Below are 18,872 nucleotides of genomic sequence, written 5' to 3'. Positions count from 1 at the left end.
AAAGCTCCAGATGTGGTTGAACTGTTTGAAATACTACAGTGTCTCCTACAGTGATCAGCTGTTGAGTGTTATAGTGCTTTCACACCCCCCTATGAATAATACATGAGAAAGGTGAAGGAAACATACATGTGAATGACGGTGTAATGCTTCTGTTATTCTCCCTCCTGCCATCAGGACTGTGCCGTTAGCTATCTGTATCTCCATGGCGATTGTGACTTGCTGCTATGTGCTGACCAATGTGGCGTACTACACTGTGATGTCAGCAGAGGAGATCCTGGCCTCGGAGGCCGTCGCTGTGGTAAGTCTTGCATCTTAAGTTATTTTTAAGTCAAAGACCCTTGATAACATCTTATTTGCAGTTGGATGATGAAAGAAGGTTTTTTTTTTTTCATTTTTATTGGAAAATCACCAACTAACGTCAGGAAACAGAAAATCTTTGAGCATTTCTGGCTTTTTTTGTAACACAACTTCTCCTGATCCTGGTAAATATAGTTGAACATACATTTTTCAAGCTAATAACAAGATCTAATTTATCTAAATAGCCCATCTTATTTCAAGAAATCTTACCAAGCAAATGTTCACTGATCTTTTTACTTATTACAACTGAAAACACTTTAACTTGTTTTTGGAGCAGCATTTTTCCAGTGTAACATGTTTCACCCCCCCCATTTGGCCATTTCTACTGATCATAATTCCATTGTTGAGGTCTACTAGAATAGATTTATATTGTGCAATTTTCCAAACTCACATTGGTTTCTCATACAGCATCTCTGTATAGTATGTGTATTCACTCTCTGTCCTAAACGGCTTGTTGGAGCTCCTGCCCCCCCCTCCCCGTGAGCCCACTGTGCTCTGATTGGTCAGCTCGCCCACTCTGTTCTGATGAGTCTACCACTATGGTCTACCACCGTTACAGCGGAACATCAGTGATTATGTGTTACAATGGCGTTAGCAACCAGAAAATGACACCAGTAATGACAAACAGATGAGAATGCTGCGTGGGGTCTGGGTGCCGTGTTGGCGGGATGTTGCGCGGCTCGCTGCTGCGAGGAGCGGACAGTGTGACCTGGGTTCATTTCCTGCTTGCTGCGTGGGGTCTGCGTGACGGCGAGACATCGCGAATGGACGCAGGAAGGGGGGGATGCTGAGGGGGCCGCAGCACACCCCATCTGCGAGGCTCCACTAGCACCCGCACCCCCAAGGTTTTTATGCATGTAAATGGTCTGCAAAGTCACAAACCCTCAAAGTACACCCTGTAGCGAGTGAAACTCTAACACAGAAAAGACCTGTCTGTGCTGCCCCAGAACGCCTCGTTGGGGATTTCTCTTTTTCTTCCTGGGTACAGTGCCGTGCCCATACCCAAATGGACCCATTGGTCCAAATGGACCAATCCGTGGAGCTGTTACGTTACCAATCCGCGGACTTCCTCACACAGACACACACACACACACACACACACACACACACACACACACACACACACACACACACACACACACACACACACACACACACACACACACACACACACACACACACACACACACATGGGACCATTAAGTCAAATTAATTAATTGTTTAAGTATTTCATAACAGTTCAAATCTACTGAAACATTTCCATCAAATTAGTCACTTTCTAACAGACAGCTGAACATTAGCTTGGTAAGATGTCTTGATATAAGATGGGATATTTAGATAAATGAGATCTTGTTATTAGCTGGGAACATTTATTTTGAACTATATTTACCAGGATCAGGAAATGTTGTGTTACAAAATAAGTGAGAAATGCTCAAAAGATTTCTGTTTTCTGATAGTAAAAAAAAAACCTTGTTTGATCTGAGATCCAACTGAAAATAAGATATTTTCAAGAATCTTTCACTTAACAATAACTTAAGATGCATTGTCTAAAAACAAGACCCTATATCTCACTGCATTGTTACTTCTCAAGCTATTAGGTCTTATATAATTCGTAAAGACATATTTTGACTAGAAATTAGACAAATATACTTGGCAAGATTTCGAGTGTTGGTAGTGTAGCGTAGTCTATTGCAGGATGGACAGATGTCATATTACAGAATAAACAACATAAAATATACCAACACAGACAATCCATATATCAGATGTGAAAATATAGCAAGAAGAAGGAGCAAGGTGGATGTCAAAATTCTACCATTTAAAGCCAATTAATAAAAACATGGGTTTAGTGTGAAATTCAAAAAAATGCTTCCTGTAGATGACTGGTTTAACTCGTTTCCCAGTTATTATTTCTTACATTTTGAAACGAGTCACCAAGCTGCCAACAGAGTTTTGTATTTAAGTTCCTCACAAGGCTGCGCTGATAGCATTGAGTTGAGCTCTCACCTCTTTACTGTTAGTGAGTTAGTGATGTTTTCTCTTATGTAGGCACCACGGTTGCCTTCCTGCACTTAACATGGAATTATTAGCAAAGTGTCTCTGACTGCTCAACTTCCCAGCAGCTGTTAATGTGATTGTTCCAGCCCAGCCCTGTTAAAGCTAATTTCATCACGGACATATCCTAATAACAGCCACCACTGCTTATTAGACTGAGGACTGCTATCAGTGCTACTGTAAGCCTTCAGCAAGGAGAGACTCATTCACTAAGAGATCTCTGATCTTTTCTAACGCAGTTAGTTGTATTGCCCTTTGTAGGATGAGTGATAGGAGAGCCTTAAGAAAGGTGTTAAGAGGATTTATCTGTTCTTAGAAGGCTGTGATGTGATAAAATAATTACAATCTGTACACCTTCCTCACAGACAGCTGGCAAAAGTTTACATCTCAAACTTAATTTGTCTAGAAGTTGTCTTAAGGAGGCTGGCCTCCGGGCACAATTAGTAATTGTATACCGCATACATTTAAGGTCAGTTCACATAATGTAAGTTTGGAGAGGCGGAAAGAGTTGAAGGGTTGGAAGACTTCCATTCGGACAATTGTCCTTGAGTGTCTCAATGTAACAGGCTGGAGGGAACCATGTTGTTCAGTTTGTGATCAGCCTGAATAGAACTAAGGTGTAAAAAACTGAACATTATGAGTGAACAGCGATCTCACATCCCTCCCTGTCCAGATGAGATGGGTTCGGAGGGTTTCAGTAATCTAACTTCAGACCAACATAATACTTTATTTACCAGGTCCAACGTGTAATGGTTGCATTAAAACAGTAACAAAACTGTATCGCATCATTGTTGAGTGTGCTTCCAGTGTCCTTTTGTATACAACTACAAATACATAGGACACATTCAGATTTGTTTCTTCATACAGCCCCCACTCCTCCACACAAGAATGGACTGTGATTAATCAGCACTGAATGGCTTCATGAATAATAAGCAGCTTTTGCTCCCACTTGTGCATGACCTATTTATGACAATTACTGCCAGCAGCACTGTCAACTGCTCAAATTCTATCTAACCAGCTACAGTTAATAAAAAGACAAAACCGCAATTCAATAAACTGATAGCTGGAGAGTTTTATACATTCAAAGCAGAGCCCCGCTGTCATTTTATCCAACATAATTGTTTGCTTCATTTCTTTCTTTGGTTTTGTTAAGTACAATGCTGGATTCAGAACAGAGAGGAATGGAAGAAATGAGAAACAGCTAGCCAAGCTAGTTAAAAAATACTCCAAATAAATGACCAGAAGCTCTAAGGTCCCCAAATACCATGTTATAGTTTGTTTGTGAGGTTCAGTTTGGAGCAACAAGCTAACTACTTCCTATGTCATTTTGAGATGTGGTATATTATTTTCTTGGTAATGGAGAATTTCTCAACCAGTAAACAGATCCAATGAAACTCACGTCATGGTGATAGTGATACTTATTAAGTACTTTAAGCAATATCTCCACACTTTTCTCCCTCTGTGATGCCTGTTGTTTTGTCGCCACAGACTTTTGCAGAGAAGCTGATGGGGAACTTCTCTGTCGTGGTGCCGCTGTTTGTGGCCTTGTCCTGCTTTGGCTCCATGAATGGCTCCCTCTTCGCCTTATCAAGGTACAGACAGGCTTCCTCTCCACTGGCTTTAAAGCTTTGAGTATCATCACCAGTATCTTAACAAGCAAAGTGACTAGAATGCGACCACACAACTATAAAACACACACTTATATAAAGTGAGGCAACACTAACCAGGCAGAGTGGGATGCTGTTTGTTTTTACCTTTGTTTACCTTACTTTCAATGCCCATCCGTTCGCTGTAATTTCCTGTTTTGAAGACCAGCACACTGCCTCATACGTTTTCCTGTAGTCTTTATTATAGCAGCTATCGGTGGAATAAGTACATACACAAGTAAAATCATAATGGAAAAAACCGCTGTTAAAATATGCCTGTAGAAAACGGCTAATTCAACAATATGATAACAACAAACAGTCAAGATAGTCAGATTAGCTTGGGTTGCTATGCTAACATCACCTGTCTAATAGCAGAGAAACTTTAATAATGGCGTTGTGATGCCAAAAAGCATCAACTCAGACTGAAACACATTCACCTATGGGGATGGGGGATATGCTATAGTTGCTTGTGTGACAGTCAGACAGTGAATTACTGTTTTCCAGCTAGTTAACGGTATACTAAACGGTAGACTAAACGGTAGACTAAACGCTGGTGGAACAGCAGCATTGCAGCGGTCAGTAAATGCTGCTCATTAATCACATTAATAATCATCCGGCTGGTGGAAACACAACTGGGGCTTAAAATAAGAACCTGTTCAGAACCAGAAAAGCACAGTAACATAATTCAAATGAGCTAGTTAGCAGCTATCACATGATCAGTGGAAAAACCGCTGTGCGATTACTGGGTTGTTGTTTTCCTGAATTATATGTATATATTTACATATATATATATATATATATATATATTTACATGTCATTATTGTGCATGTGTGTGTGTGTGTGTGTGTGTGTGTGTGTGTGTGTGTGTGTGTGTGTGTGTGTGTGTATTCAACAGAATGTTCTATGTGGCTTCTCGTGAAGGACATCTCCCTGAGGTTTTCTCCATGATCCACGTCCACAAACACACTCCGCTGGCTGCTGTTCTCATACTGGTCAGTACTACAGAGTGGTGCAGGGAGGACGTCAGTTTGTAGGTCACCCCAAAAGTTAGCATCGCACTGGTTACCCCGACAAAAGGCCAATTGGATTAATGCAACAAAAAAAAACCTCTTGGAAACAAAGGTTTATTATACTTACACATTATTTTTAGCAGATTGAACTCCACAAGTTTAGACCACACCTGTGTTGTTTTAGGTGTAAATGCAATCGCATGAATTAAAAAACTAACATTAGCTTTGTCTACAGCTTTGTCACATGACTTCACATCACCACCGCTAAGCTAAAGGCGTTTGGCATTTGGTAGACTAACTTAACTTAACTTCTTTTTTTATCACACAGAGAAGCATCAGAATTTCACCTGACTTTCTTGTCGAAAATGTTTGAGTCTCTTCAGCTTGTGTTGAGCACAGACATTATTTCAGGCTTCTAACCAAAAATACATTCAGAAAACCCAGTGAATTAAAACAAAGGAACCGGAAATGCTAAAATACTAAATCATTAGCAGTTTTTAGGACTCATTCCTGCACCACTCTATATGAACAATAGTGACAACAGTAAATATAATACCATTACTTGACTTATCAAACATTAAACACAACCAAGTTAGTTCTCAACACAAATCTATAATGACAACATATATACCTTGGTTCAAACTAATTCATCACTATACCAAATGTTAATTATCATCTGCTGGTATATTTCATTAAGGATAGTGTTGTTGCTAGGGTTACTGAGATATGGTTACGGCAGTGGCTCAGTAAGTAAGGGCTTGTACTGTGAGCCGTAGGGTCGCTGGTTCAAGTCCCCGACCAGACCTAAATATGGAGTGTGGACTGCTACTTGGAGACGTCCCATTTCACCATCCTGGGCCCTGCTGTGGTGCCCTTGAGCAAGGCATTCTGGGTGCTGTACAATAGCTGCCCACTGCTCCTAGTACTAGACTCCTGGTACTAGGATGGGTTACATGCAGAGGCCAAATTTCACTGTGTGTGCTCTGTGCTCTGCATGTGTGACCATTAAAGAGGGTTTCATCCCTCCGATTCTATCTTCTACTCAAATTGCATTGTTAATATAAAAAATCTGGAGAGTTTTATTTAAAAACACTGCAATCTTGTCATTCACAAATGTTTGCCAATGATGAAAAACGATTATTAAGCCTTTTGCCTGTGTGTGTGTGTGTGTGTGTGTGTTTGTGTGTGTGTGTGTGTGTGTGTGTGTGTCTGTCTGTGTGTCTGTGTGTGTGTGTGTGTGTGTGTGTGTGTGTGTGTGTGTGTGTGTGTGTGTGTGTGTGTGTGTGTGTGTGTGTGTGTGTGTGTGTGTGTGTGTGTGTGTGTGTGTGTGTGTGTGTGTGTGTGTGTGTGTGTGTGTGTGTGTGTGTGTGTGTGTGTGTGTGTGTGTGTGTGTGCAGTACCCTATGACAATGCTCCAGGTTTTTGTGGGAGACATCTACAGCCTGTTGAACTTCATGAGTTTCCTGCGGTGGCTGTTCATCGGTGTGGTGGTGCTGGGATTAATCTACCTTCGATATACCAAACCTGACCTCCCCCGGCCCTTTAAGGTCAGTTTTCCTACAGCTGTTCACACACTCTGAATGTTCCCCACAGTTTTAACCAACACACATTGTATTCCACAGTTCCTCTTTTTGTAGCTGCTTTATATTGCTGGGAAAGTCTTTAGTTGTGTGTAAAACAACTAAAATGTTTTGGACCCAAGGAGGAAGGAATAAAAGTCAGCGCTGAGCTTCAGGGGGTGTTTTCACGAGAACGAAACGGGTTCTATCTGCTACTTTTCTCTCGCGTATAGCCCGTTTGTTCACCTGAGGCCGTAACGGAACCGTGGAAACAGACCCCGCAAATGATAACGGGTCCCAAGGTGGATAGATCTGCAAACTGAACGCTCTGGGGGGCCAAACGGCTCCGTGTGTATGTCCTATACGATCATTTTCTGATAACGATGAAGCCATAGCCCCACCTCTGCTGCTCACTGCTGTAGCATGGTCAGTAGCTACTGCTACTGACCATGCTACAGATGTTAGTGCAAAATCTACAGCTCCTCTACCACAACCATCAGCAACAATGGGACATGGAGAACTACATGAACTACATTTTGCTAAGTCCACCGCGGGGCATAAACAGAAGGGCAACCATGGCAACCATGCTCGGGGGTCTTCTTCGCTGCATTTGGTGTATTTTGTGGCAGAAGTACAGCGCCACTTACTGGCCCCGCATATGTACTACAGCGTTTCCAGTGGTCTCGTCTGAACGGACACGTTAAATGAGCCAAATGCGTGTGAACGGAATACTTTTTTGATAACGAATTCGGTCCGTTTGTTTTTGCGCCCCCGTGTAAATGGGGTCTAAGTCTGCAATGTTCAAAACAACAGATAAAGCCAGAAATCTAGGCAGAGTCATGGACTCTGACCTGAGTTTCAACAGTCACATTAAAACAATTAGTAAATCAGCCTACTATCACCTAAAGAACATATATAGGATTAAAAGACTAATGTCACAGCAGGATTTGGAAAAACTTGTCCATGCTTTTATCTTCAGCAAACTGGACTACTGTAATGATGTCTTCACAGGTCTCACTAAAAAATCTATTAGAAAGCTGCAGCTGATTCAGAACGCCGCTGCTCGAGTCTAAGAAAGTGGATCAGTCCTGTTCTGAAGTCTTTACACTGGTTCCTCACTAACACTAAGAAAGTGGATCAGTCCAGTTATGAAGTCTTTACACGGGTTCCTCATTAACACTAAGAAAGTGGATCAGTCCAGTTCTGAAGTCTTTACACTGGTTCCTCACTAACACTAAGAAAGTGGATCAGTCCAGTTCTGAAGTCTTTACACTGGTTCCTCACTGACACTAAGAAAGTGGATCAGTTCTGTTCTGAAGTCTTTACACTGGTTCCTCCCTGACACTAAGAAAGTGGATCAGTCCTGTTCTGAGGTCTTTACACTGGTTCCTCACGAACACTAAGAAAGTGGATCAGTCCAGTTCTGAAGTCTTTACACTGGTTCCTCACTAACACTAAGAAAGTGGATCAGTCCAGTTCTGAAGTCTTTACACTGGTTCCTCACTAACACTAAGAAAGTGGATCAGTCCAGTTCTGAAGTCTTTACACTGGTTCCTCACTGACACTAAGAAAGTGGATCAGTTCTGTTCTGAAGTCTTTACACTGGTTCCTCCCTGACACTAAGAAAGTGGATCAGTCCTGTTCTGAGGTCTTTACACTGGTTCCTCACGAACACTAAGAAAGTGGATCAGTCCAGTTCTGAAGTCTTTACACTGGTTCCTCACTAACACTAAGAGAGTGGATCAGTCCAGTTCTGAAGTCTTTACACTGGTTCCTCACTAACACTAAGAAAGTGGATCAGTCTAATTCTGAAGTCTTTACACTGGTTCCTCTCTAATACTAAGAAAGTGGATTAGGAGACTTCCGGTTGGACGAACATGTGAGGGCTGCGTTGTCTCGTTCTCCCACGACTTTACTTTCTACATTTAATTTAAAACCACCGAAGTTGAGTTAAACCCGTATTGTGTGAACATCATTTGGACTATAAATCAGAACAAGCCGATGTGATGCCGAAACCTGCGTTGAAAACGGAGACGAAACAGGCAAAAAAGACCGAAACTGCTCTCTCAAGTGCAAGTGAAGTTGCTGGCGCGGACATGGCGAGCATAATTAGCCTGCTTGAAGAGCACAGAGCGAGCACAGAGGGAGCACAGAGCTAGCATTTCAGCTGACTTCAAAGCTGCCTTTGCGGTACTGGAGGCGAAGCTGAACCAAACGTAGACCACAGTCGCAGAACATGGGGAACAAATAGACTCTCTTGAGACCAATGCCAATCTGCAAGATCAGCGACTCCTTATACTCGAGGAGAAGTGTGCGGTATTAGCAGATAGCAATGCTAAGCTAGCTGCGAAGACCGCAGATCTGGAAGGTCGGAGCCGCAGAAATAACATTAGAATCATTGGACTTCCTGAGTCTATTGAGGGACCCCGGCCTACAACCTTCTTTTCTGAACTTTTGGTCGAGCTGCTAGGCAATGAAACTCTCCAATCCCCTCCCGAGCTGGACCGTGCACACAGAGCGCCGGCTGCTAGGCCGCAGCCAGGGACGAGACCGCGACCTGTGATATTGCGGCTGCATCGCTACCAAGTCAAGGACCTGATTGTCCGGGAGGCCCGCAAGAGACGAGGGGATCTCCGCTACCGTGGGACACCAGTGCAGATCTACGAAGACTTCACACAGGAGGTTCTCGAACAGCGGGCGAAATACCGAGACATCATGTCAAAGCTGTACAACCTAGGCCTCAGACCGGCTCTTTTGTTCCCTGCTCGCCTGCAGATCACACTTGGAAGTGGGACTAAGAAAAGGTTCCCCTCGCCCCTGGAGGCTGTAGCCTTTGCAGCTGGCTATGAACGCGAGCCGGCTAACTAACCACTGATGTTGTGCTAGGCTAGTGGTGGCTGAGCTAAGCTAGGCTATGCTAAACCGCGCTGGCGCTGCATTGATGGTGGACTGGGTACGTTACAACCGTTATGTTGGGACACAATTGATTGTATAATCTAACGTTACCTAGCCATGACAGCGCACAATGCGACATGTTGTCTACATTTATTTTTTGTATGATTACATTTGTATATTTACACTATATACCCGGGGTGTTTTTTGCACTTTTTCGAATGTCCTTGTTAACTCATGCTGTTCATAATTGTTTCTGGGCACTTTACAGCCGTCGTTCTGTTGGGACGTAATTTCTTTTATAACTAACGTTGCTCGGCCAAGTCAGCACACGATGTGACATGTTTACATCTATTTTAATTTAATTTAATTGTTCTCATTTTTGTATTTACACTATACCCGGGATGTTCTTGCACTTTTGCAATGTTCTTGTTAACATTTGCTGTTCACAATTGTTACACTTACTAAGAAGGTTTTATCTGCATGATGTGGGTACTGAGACACCTTGAAGAAGGAGAGATGATTCAGGTAGGGAAGTTATTGCCAATTTCATTGGCAGATGGAGCTCAGGGGTGGGGAGGGAGGGGGGCTAGGGCATGGGAGGAGGTGGGAGGGAGTAGAGGATGGGAGGGAGAGGGTGGGGCATTTATCTTGATGGGGCTACAGGTTTCCATTTGTTTGAGGCAGCTGTTTCATTTACATTCTGTTTTGTCATCTTTATGTACACTGTTCTCTCCATTTTTAGTTGTGGATGTTCTAAGGCTGATCTTAGATCTTCGATGCTGTATGCAGTGTCATGGCTAATGTAACTGGTACAGGGACTGGTGGTGGACAGGCGGTCAGGATACTCTCCTTGAACACTGGTGGGTTGAATGCTTCGGTGAAACGCACAAAGATTATGACACATCTTAAAAACCTGAAGGCGGATATAATGTTTATACAAGAGACACATCTCTGTAAATCTGATCAGCGAAAGCTGAATAGGCCGTGGATTGGACAAATGTTTCATTCACAATTTAACCTAAAGACAAGGGGCACAGCCATTTTAATTCGGAAAAAAGTAAATTTCACCCCTACTAATACAATTTTAGATCCAAATGGACGTTATGTCATCATTTCTGGTACTCTCTATCAGAAGCCGGTCATCTTAGTTTCTGTGTATGCTCCCAATTGGGATGATCATAATTTTGTGAAATCGCTATTCTCCACCATCCCCGATTTGAATTCCCACCTATTGATACTGGGAGGAGATATGAATTGTGTTATAGACCCAACACTAGACAGATCTAGTTCCAGAACTGTGGCGCCCTCTAAAACGGCACAGACTCTCTCTGCTTTTATGGACCACTATGGCTACGTCGACCCGTGGAGATTTTTACACCCCTCGGCTAGGCAATACTCTTTCTTTTCCCATGCACATCGTTCATACTCTCGCATAGATTATTTTATTGTTGATAAAACATTTATTTCGTCGATTGTCTCCGTTCAGTACTCACCGATAACTGTATCAGATCATTCAACTGTGATCCTGGACCTTCACTTTGATCATAAGGCTAAGGAATTTAGATTCTGGCGTATTGACCCTCTTTTACTTTCTGATGCAGCCTTTTGTGAGTGTATTTCGGAATCAATTGCATTCTTCTGTGAGACCAACCAAAATGAAGAGACCTCTGCGTCCCTACTCTGGGAAACCCTTAAAGCTTTTCTTAGGGGTAAGATCATCTCGCATACGTCTCATGTTAATAAACTTCGTAGAGCACGCCAAAGAGAACTGGAAGAATCTATCATTAATCTAGACAACCAACTATTTTCCACTCAATCTCCTGATCTATCTAAAGAACGGATGGGGCTCCAAACAGAACTTGACCTTCTCCTAACAAGAGAGGCTGAACGACTCCTTCCACACTCACGAGGGTCTATATATGAACATGGCGATAAAGCTGGCCGTCTCCTGGCCCACCAACTAAAGGCTAGGGTGGCCTCGAACCAAATCACCCAGATTCGGGACGGGTTGGGCTCTCTCACTTCTGACCCGGGAGAGATTAATGACATCTTTAAAACCTACTACTCTCATCTCTACACGTCTGAATCCCCTGATAACTAAGATCAGCTACATACATTTTTGGATAAATTGGATATGCCCAAGATTTAGACTAACGACCAACAGACACTAGATGCCAACCTGCAGCTTGCTGAGATTAAAGAGGCAATACAGTCCATGAATAGTGGCAAATCACCGGGACCTGACGGATACCCGGTAGAATTCTACAAAAAATTCTCAAATCAACTTTCCCCATTATTATTAGATATGTTTAATTTGTCGTACGTCCAAGGCTCACTGCCGCCCACCCTTATGCAAGCCTCTATCTCTCTGATCTTTAAGAAGGGTAAGGACCCGTTGAGCTGTGCATCATATCGCCCAATCTCGCTCCTGTCTGTAGATGTGAAAATACTTGCGAAGATTTTTGCTCGCCGGTTGGAATCTATTATACCCTCCATCATTTCGGAAGATCAGACAGGATTCATAGGGGGGAGGCACTCCTTCACAAATGTCCGAAGACTTCTCAGCGTCATCCACAGCCCGCCTTCTCCTGCTGAACCGGAGGTTGTCATATCTCTTGATGCTGAGAAGGCCTTCGACAGGGTTGAGTGAGCCTATCTGTTTTCTGTCCTTCAACAGCTGGGCTTTGGTCCAGGCCTCGTCTCCTGGGTTAGACTTCTGTACTCTTCTCCTCACTCCTCTTTATGTACGAACACCCAGCGCTCCAAATTCTTTCCTCTTTTTCGCGGGACGCGTCAGGGGTGTCCGCTCTCCCCACTACTATTTGCAATTGCTATCGAGCCATTGTCGATTGCTCTAAAAGCAGAGAGAGGAATTAAGGGGATTCAGAGAGGGGATATCGAACACAGGGTCTCGTTATATGCTGACGACCTCCTTCTGTATGTGCGCGATCCTATAGCTAGTAATCCACACATTCTCTCACTTTTGACCACTTTTGGTTCATTTTCAGGATACAAATTAAACATCCAAAAGAGTGAATGTTTCCCTATCAACCAATTGGCTACAGAATTACCTCCGTTGTCGTTTCCTTTTAGAATATCCAACTCAGGGTTTAAATATCTGGGCATTGCAATCACGCAGTCTTTTAGTGCGCTACGGGAACAAAATCTTACTGTCCTGACGGCAACAGTCAAATCTGACCTGCAGAGGTGGGGCCATCTGGCACTCTCTTTAGCAGGAAGAGTTCAGACAATAAAAATGAATGTACTGCCCAGATATCTATACATCTTCCAATGCCTACCTATTTTTTTGCCTAAATCTTTTTTCACTGCTATTGATAATATTATTTCCTCATTTATTTGGGCTGGTAAACATGCAAGAGCTAGTAGACCATTACTGCAGAGGGACAGGTTCCTGGGTGGGCTTGGTTTACCTAACCTTATGGGTTACTACTGGGCCACAAACACACACAAGATCATGCTCTGGTTCACTTCACCCCAGAGTGACTGGTGTCTTGTGGAGGCCAACTCATGTCGATCCACGTCACTTCAAGCCCTCGCGTGTAGCACTCTGCCCCTTTCCCCCTCACAATTCACATCTAACCCCGTTGTAATTGGCACTTTAAAGATCTGGGCACAAGTTAGACGTCACTTTGGTTGGCTTACTCTTCCTCAAGCAACTCCTGTCTGTAACAACCATCTATTTTTACCAGCCACAATTGACCCCCGATTTTCTCACTTGGAGAGGGAAGGCCTCCGCTGCATAGGGGAGTTATACATTGATAGCCTGTTTGCCAGTTTTGACCAACTACGGGTTGCCTTTAATCTAAGAGGATCTGATTTCTTTAGATACTTTCAACTAAGGGATTTTGCTAAGACCCACTCTCCACAATTCCCTCAATCCCTGCCTCCTTGTACTTAGAGAAAGAACTTTGTCTAGGCGCCATGTCTCTTACTTTTATGATCTTTTTTCTCCGGTTGATGAATCTGCCATTAACAAGATTAGAACTAATTGGGAAAAGGAACTACAGTTCACCTTCTCTGATGACTTTTGGAAGAAGGCCCTGAGAGCCGTTAATTCATCCTCCAGTTGCGCTAGACTCAGCCTAATACAGTTTAAAGTTCTCCATAGACTACATTATAGCAAGGCTAAGCTCTCCAGGATTTATCCAGATATATTGGATGACCGGTGTGATAGATGCTCCCAGGCCCCCTGCGACCTGACTCACATGTTCTGGTCGTGCCCTAAATTATCTAGCTTCTGGCAATCTTTCTTCGAATGTATTTCTGAAATTGTAGGTCTAAAAATCTCTCCATCCCCTCATGTAGCTATTTTCGGTAGGCCCCCAGATGGAATCAACATTACAAACACTCAAACCAATGACATCGCCTTTACCTCCTTGATTGCTCGTAGGAAAATCCTTCTTTTGTGGAAATCTCCTTTACCTCCCTCTTTTAAAATGTGGCTGAGTGATACTATGTCTCTTCTAAAGTTGGAAAAAAATCAAGTTTACTCTCCGGGGTTCCTCAGATAAGTTTTACGCTCATTGGAGGCCACTGATCAGCTATGTAGACCGTCTTCCCCCTGATATGGTGTCGCTGTAGGGATTCTCCCTTTATTTATCCGTCTATAATTCTGATATGATTACTCCCCTGTCCACCACATATGCAGCCCATGTGACATCCCTGGATATGTGTTAGTATGTGTACATGTATGTATGTATGTATGTATGTATGTATGTATGTATGTATGTATGTGCATGTATATGATTGTATCTATCATTTTGTATTGTATTGATGTACTGTTGCCTCAGTGCTCCGGGAGAGGGGTGGTTGGGATGGGTTGGGATGGGGCGGGGTTAAGGGAAAGTGAGTAAGGGTTCTTTTGGGAGGGAAAAAATGAAAATGCCTTAATTGCTGTAATGCACTGTTACACTTTTTTTTTTTTACATGTGAATACAAATATTTAAAAAAAAGAAAGAAAGTGGATCAGTCCAGTTCTGAAGTCTTTACACTGGTTCCTCACTAACACTAAGAAAGTGGATCAGTCCAGTTCTGAAGTCTTTACACTGGTTCCTCAATAACACTAAGAAAGTGGATCAGTCCAGTTCTGAAGTCTTTACACTGGTTCCTCACTAACACTAAGAAAGTGCATCAGTCCAGTTCTGAAGTCTTTACACTGGTTCCTCACTAACACTAAGAAAGTGGACCAGTCCAGTTCTGAAGTCTTTACACTGGTTCCTCTCTAACACTAAGAAAGTGGATCAGTCCAGTTCTGAAGTCTTTCCACTGGTTCCTCACTAACACTAAGAAAGTGGATCAGTCCAGTTCTGAAGTCTTTACACTGGTTCCTCACTAACACTAAGAAAGTGGATCAGTCCAGTTCTGAAGTCTTTACACTGGTTCCTCTCTAACACTAAGAAAGTGGATCAGTCCAGTTCTGAAGTCTTTACACTGGTTCCTCACTGACACTAAGAAAGTGGATCAGTCCAGTTCTGAAGTATTTACACTGGTTCCTCACTAACACTAAGAAAGTGGATCAGTCCAGTTCTGAAGTCTTTACACTGGTTCCTCACTGACACTAAGAAAGTGGATCAGTCCAGTTCTGAAGTCTTTACACTGGTTCCTCACTGACACTAAGAAAGTGGATCAGTCCAGTTCTGAAGTCTTTACACTGGCTTCCTGTCTGTCAAAGAACTGATTTCAAAATACTGGTTTAGGCCCAAAATACATTTCTGATCTCCTGCTAAATGATGAACCATCCAGAACTCTCAGGTCTTCAGGGACTGGTCAGCTTTCTGTCCCCAGAGTCAGAACTAAACAGCAGGTCCGCTGCAGCTCTGACTACTTTTAAATCCAGGCTGAAGACTTATCTTTTTGCCGCTGCTTTTAATTGAACTATTCACATCTTAAACTGCACTGTAACTTTTATCCATGTATTTTATATATTAGCTTGTTTTATGTTTATTGTATTATCTTAGATTTTTAAAGACTTTATAATATGATTCTGCTACACTACTGCTCTTAATGTTTTTCATTTTTGTGAAGCACTTTGAATTGTCTTATGTTGAAAGCTGCTATATAAATGACTTGCCTTGCCTAAAAGAAACATGTGAATGTGATCCAATTCCACAAACAGTTGACTCGCTGAATATGCATGCATATCCTTGTATCTGCCGACAAACACAAAATGGATAGTAATCTAAGCGTGTCCACAGGTTCCGCTCTTCATCCCGGTGGTTTTCTGCCTCACCTGTTTCTTCATGGTCTTCCTGTCTCTGTACTCGGACCCGGTCAACACAGGGATTGGATTTGCCATTTCCCTCACTGGCATCCCCGCCTACTACATCTTCATTTACTTTAACCATAGACCAAAGTGGCTTCAGAGGGCATTAGGTGAGTCATAACTGAAACATGTTAATGGAACTTCACATCCAACAGAAAAATGATGAAAATAAATGGATCAGACTATTTTATTTTTCTCCAAGTGATACTATTTTTTTTAAAGTAGTAGGTCAGGAAATGTTTGCTGATAGTATCTTATTCCCAGATAGTCATAACCGTGTAAATGTTCTTTGTGAGCTCTTTTGTTTTTCCATCACACATTGTGTTTAGGTTAATGTGTCAAATATTTCCCCTTGTATAAACCAGAGATGTGTGTGTGATTGCCTTTGTGTCTCCAGACTGCTTCAACAGAACCCTGCAGATCCTCCTGGTGGTGGTCCCCGCTGAGCAATAACACCTCACAACTACACCCCCCCCCCCCCCCCCCCCCTTCAGATCACTCAATACTGAGCTGAACTCAGTCTCTGCATTGACAATTGTTTAAAGTTCCAAGTATGTATCTGCTGAATGTGAGTTTATAAAATGCGTTTTGATAAAGAATAATGTTTTATGCTGAAAGAAGTCAAATTCATTTTATATCTCTGTTTCATTGTTTGTGTGAGCATTGTGACATGTTAATGAATATATATAGTTAAAGTACAAAAATTAAAAGTAGTCCTTGTGCAGATTGGTCCATTTCACAATAATATATATGATATGTTTTATAATGATTGATCATTAAAGTATTCTCAAAGCTGGTAAAGGTGCAGCTAGTTTGAATGACTGCAGGGTAAAGTAGCTTGTGAATTTACTCCAGGTGGAACTAAAGTCTGATTTAACACTTGATTATGTTTCACATCATTCATCCACATCTGTGAAGTAACTAAAGGTATTCAATAAATGTAGTGGAGTAAAAGTACACCATTTCAATCTGAACTGTAGTGGAGTAAAAGTACAATGTAGCAACACATTTAAATAGTCAAGTAAGTCCCTCAACATTTTACTTAAGTCAACTTGAGTAAAGCTACTTAGTTACTTGACATCAATGACAAATAGTGGGAACCAAATTGTTAAAGCTCAAGTTTTATGTGCCGTAGTAAACCACAGGTTTTTCTCCAGAGACACATATATATATATATATATATATAATATTACCCTTTTATTTATGTCAGATTGGTGTGTCCTTCTTTCAGCCAGTTTGCAGATGCCCCCCCCCATAACTATGACCTTTGCCCTTTGATTTAGATGTTAATATGACTTTCCAACACTTCCAACCCAATGAGGACTGTGCTCCTGTTGTAGTCCACTCACATTTCATATCAGCCTGTCAGCAGCATCACCTCGCTCCCTCCTGCATCCCCAATGAAGTGCTTTGGCCCTGTGCTGCGTGCTGTGTGTTTGTGTGTGTGTGTGTGTGTGTGTGTGTGTGTGTGTGTGTGTGTGTGTGTGTGTGTGTGTGTGTGTGTGTGTGTGTGTGTGTGTGTGTGTGTGTGTGTGTGTGTGTGTGTGTGTGTGTGTGTGTGTGGTGTGTGTGTGTGTGTGTGTGTGTGTGTGTGTGAGTGAGTGAGAGTGTGTGTGTGAGAGTGTGTGTGTGTGTGTGTGAGAGAGTGTGTGAGTCTGGCTGCAGTCTGCTGATGTGGCTGCTCTCCATTTCTCCCGGGTGGGATTTGCAGGTAATCTGTCTGTGTAACCGCTGCCCTGTGGCACACTGCATTCCCTCTCAGTGTTGTAAATTGAGGGCTTTTATTGCTGATGAGAGGATGGCATGAAGGAGACAAAATGCCCCAGAGCTTCCACTTTAGCGCTGAGCCATAAAAAGCTGGGTTAAACTCAGCTAGTGTTGTGTTCAAAATTCCAATAAAGACAGACAACTTCTAAGTTTAACTATTTATTATGAGAGAGCAAAAGATATATATTACTTGGCCAAGGACTCCGTCACGTCATAGAAACTACAGGCAGCAGAGCTGTAATCTGTAACCACCATATCCGTAAAGAGCCTCGAACCTTGTGCGTGCATACATTTTGATTACACCGGGCGTTGCCCGTACATTTATGATTGGTCAAGACTAGCTGAAGAGATACTATGGTTTAGACTTGGTTCTTTTTGGTTGGTGCGCAGACTTTGAAAAAAGTCTCTTGGCAACACGATCCTCCAATCAGCATTCGGCCGGCCTGTGGAAGTCCCTCCCTACTCTGGCACCATCATACGTAATTTGTTTTCGCTAACGTTTCTACAGAAAAAGTGGAATCTTCATAAGGCTGCTTCCTAGCTATGTGTGGGAGCGGAGCTCACCCAAAGCTCAAGGCTGGAGTGATGTCCTGTTTATGAATAACTCTTTGAATTCTTCCAGCGTCTGCACCTGACCTTGCTATATTAGTATTGCAAGCTGAAAACATTCTTCTGACTATTCCCCTCGTTGGTATCTAATCCATCAGAACCTGGGATTAGTGATTGTGTCTATTTCTTTTAGTCATAGCAATCTCATGAGCACAATAAGCATATCATGTAATAATAAGAATCAATCTTGTAATGTTATATAAAAATAGACTCCACAAATCCCTCCTTTCACACCTTTTAAGGTCTATCTATGTCTATTTTTCTTTTTACTGCGTCTCTGGTGTAATTTATGAATCTCTGCTGGTTATAGTAGATATAATTCTCTCCATCCACATCCTTGTTGATTGTGGGACAGAGGAATGTTGATTCAAAACCTGCTGATATTTGGTTTATATCTTTAAACTCATCAGGAGGCACCCTAATGCTGTCTTTAGCTTAACCATTTAGTTCTGCTGTCTGTGGGGTGTTCTGCGAGTATGGTTAATTTGAGATTGAGTTACAGCACTTTGATTGTTCATAAGATATTCTAGTACCACTACCATTTCATACTTTCACATGTCAAACACATGCTCTTTCATTTACACTTTTGGCTTTAATCTCACATTCTCTTCATCTTCATTTTCTGTTTAAACCACGTGTATGTCTTTTCTTATCTCTGTCAATTATAAATGGTGTGCTTATTATTTCTAATGTT

The 18,872-nt window shown here is 42.3% G+C and overlaps 1 protein-coding gene across 3 annotated transcripts in view; it reads left to right on the top strand.

Moving 5' to 3' along the window:
- The window catches only part of slc7a11 (solute carrier family 7 member 11), a gene marked incomplete at its 5' end in the record, with an annotated part of 43,887 nt that extends 27,465 nt beyond the window's left edge, over positions 1-16,422 (top strand). For all 3 annotated transcript variants that reach the window (XM_034199065.1, XM_034199064.1, XM_034199063.1), the window contains 6 exon segments: positions 175-298; positions 3,898-4,001; positions 4,951-5,047; positions 6,463-6,612; positions 15,735-15,912; positions 16,200-16,422. In XM_034199065.1, the coding sequence (XP_034054956.1) occupies positions 175-298; positions 3,898-4,001; positions 4,951-5,047; positions 6,463-6,612; positions 15,735-15,912; positions 16,200-16,255 (709 nt within the window). In that variant the 3' untranslated portion in view covers positions 16,256-16,422.
- Positions 16,423-18,872: the final 2,450 nt, after the last annotated feature.

This window comes from Gymnodraco acuticeps, unplaced genomic scaffold (genome assembly GCF_902827175.1).
Source record: "Gymnodraco acuticeps unplaced genomic scaffold, fGymAcu1.1, whole genome shotgun sequence".
In the NCBI taxonomy this organism is placed as follows: domain Eukaryota; kingdom Metazoa; phylum Chordata; class Actinopteri; order Perciformes; family Bathydraconidae; genus Gymnodraco; species Gymnodraco acuticeps.
Note: the sequence above shows the minus strand (reverse complement) of the source record. Positions and strands in the feature narration are given on the sequence as shown.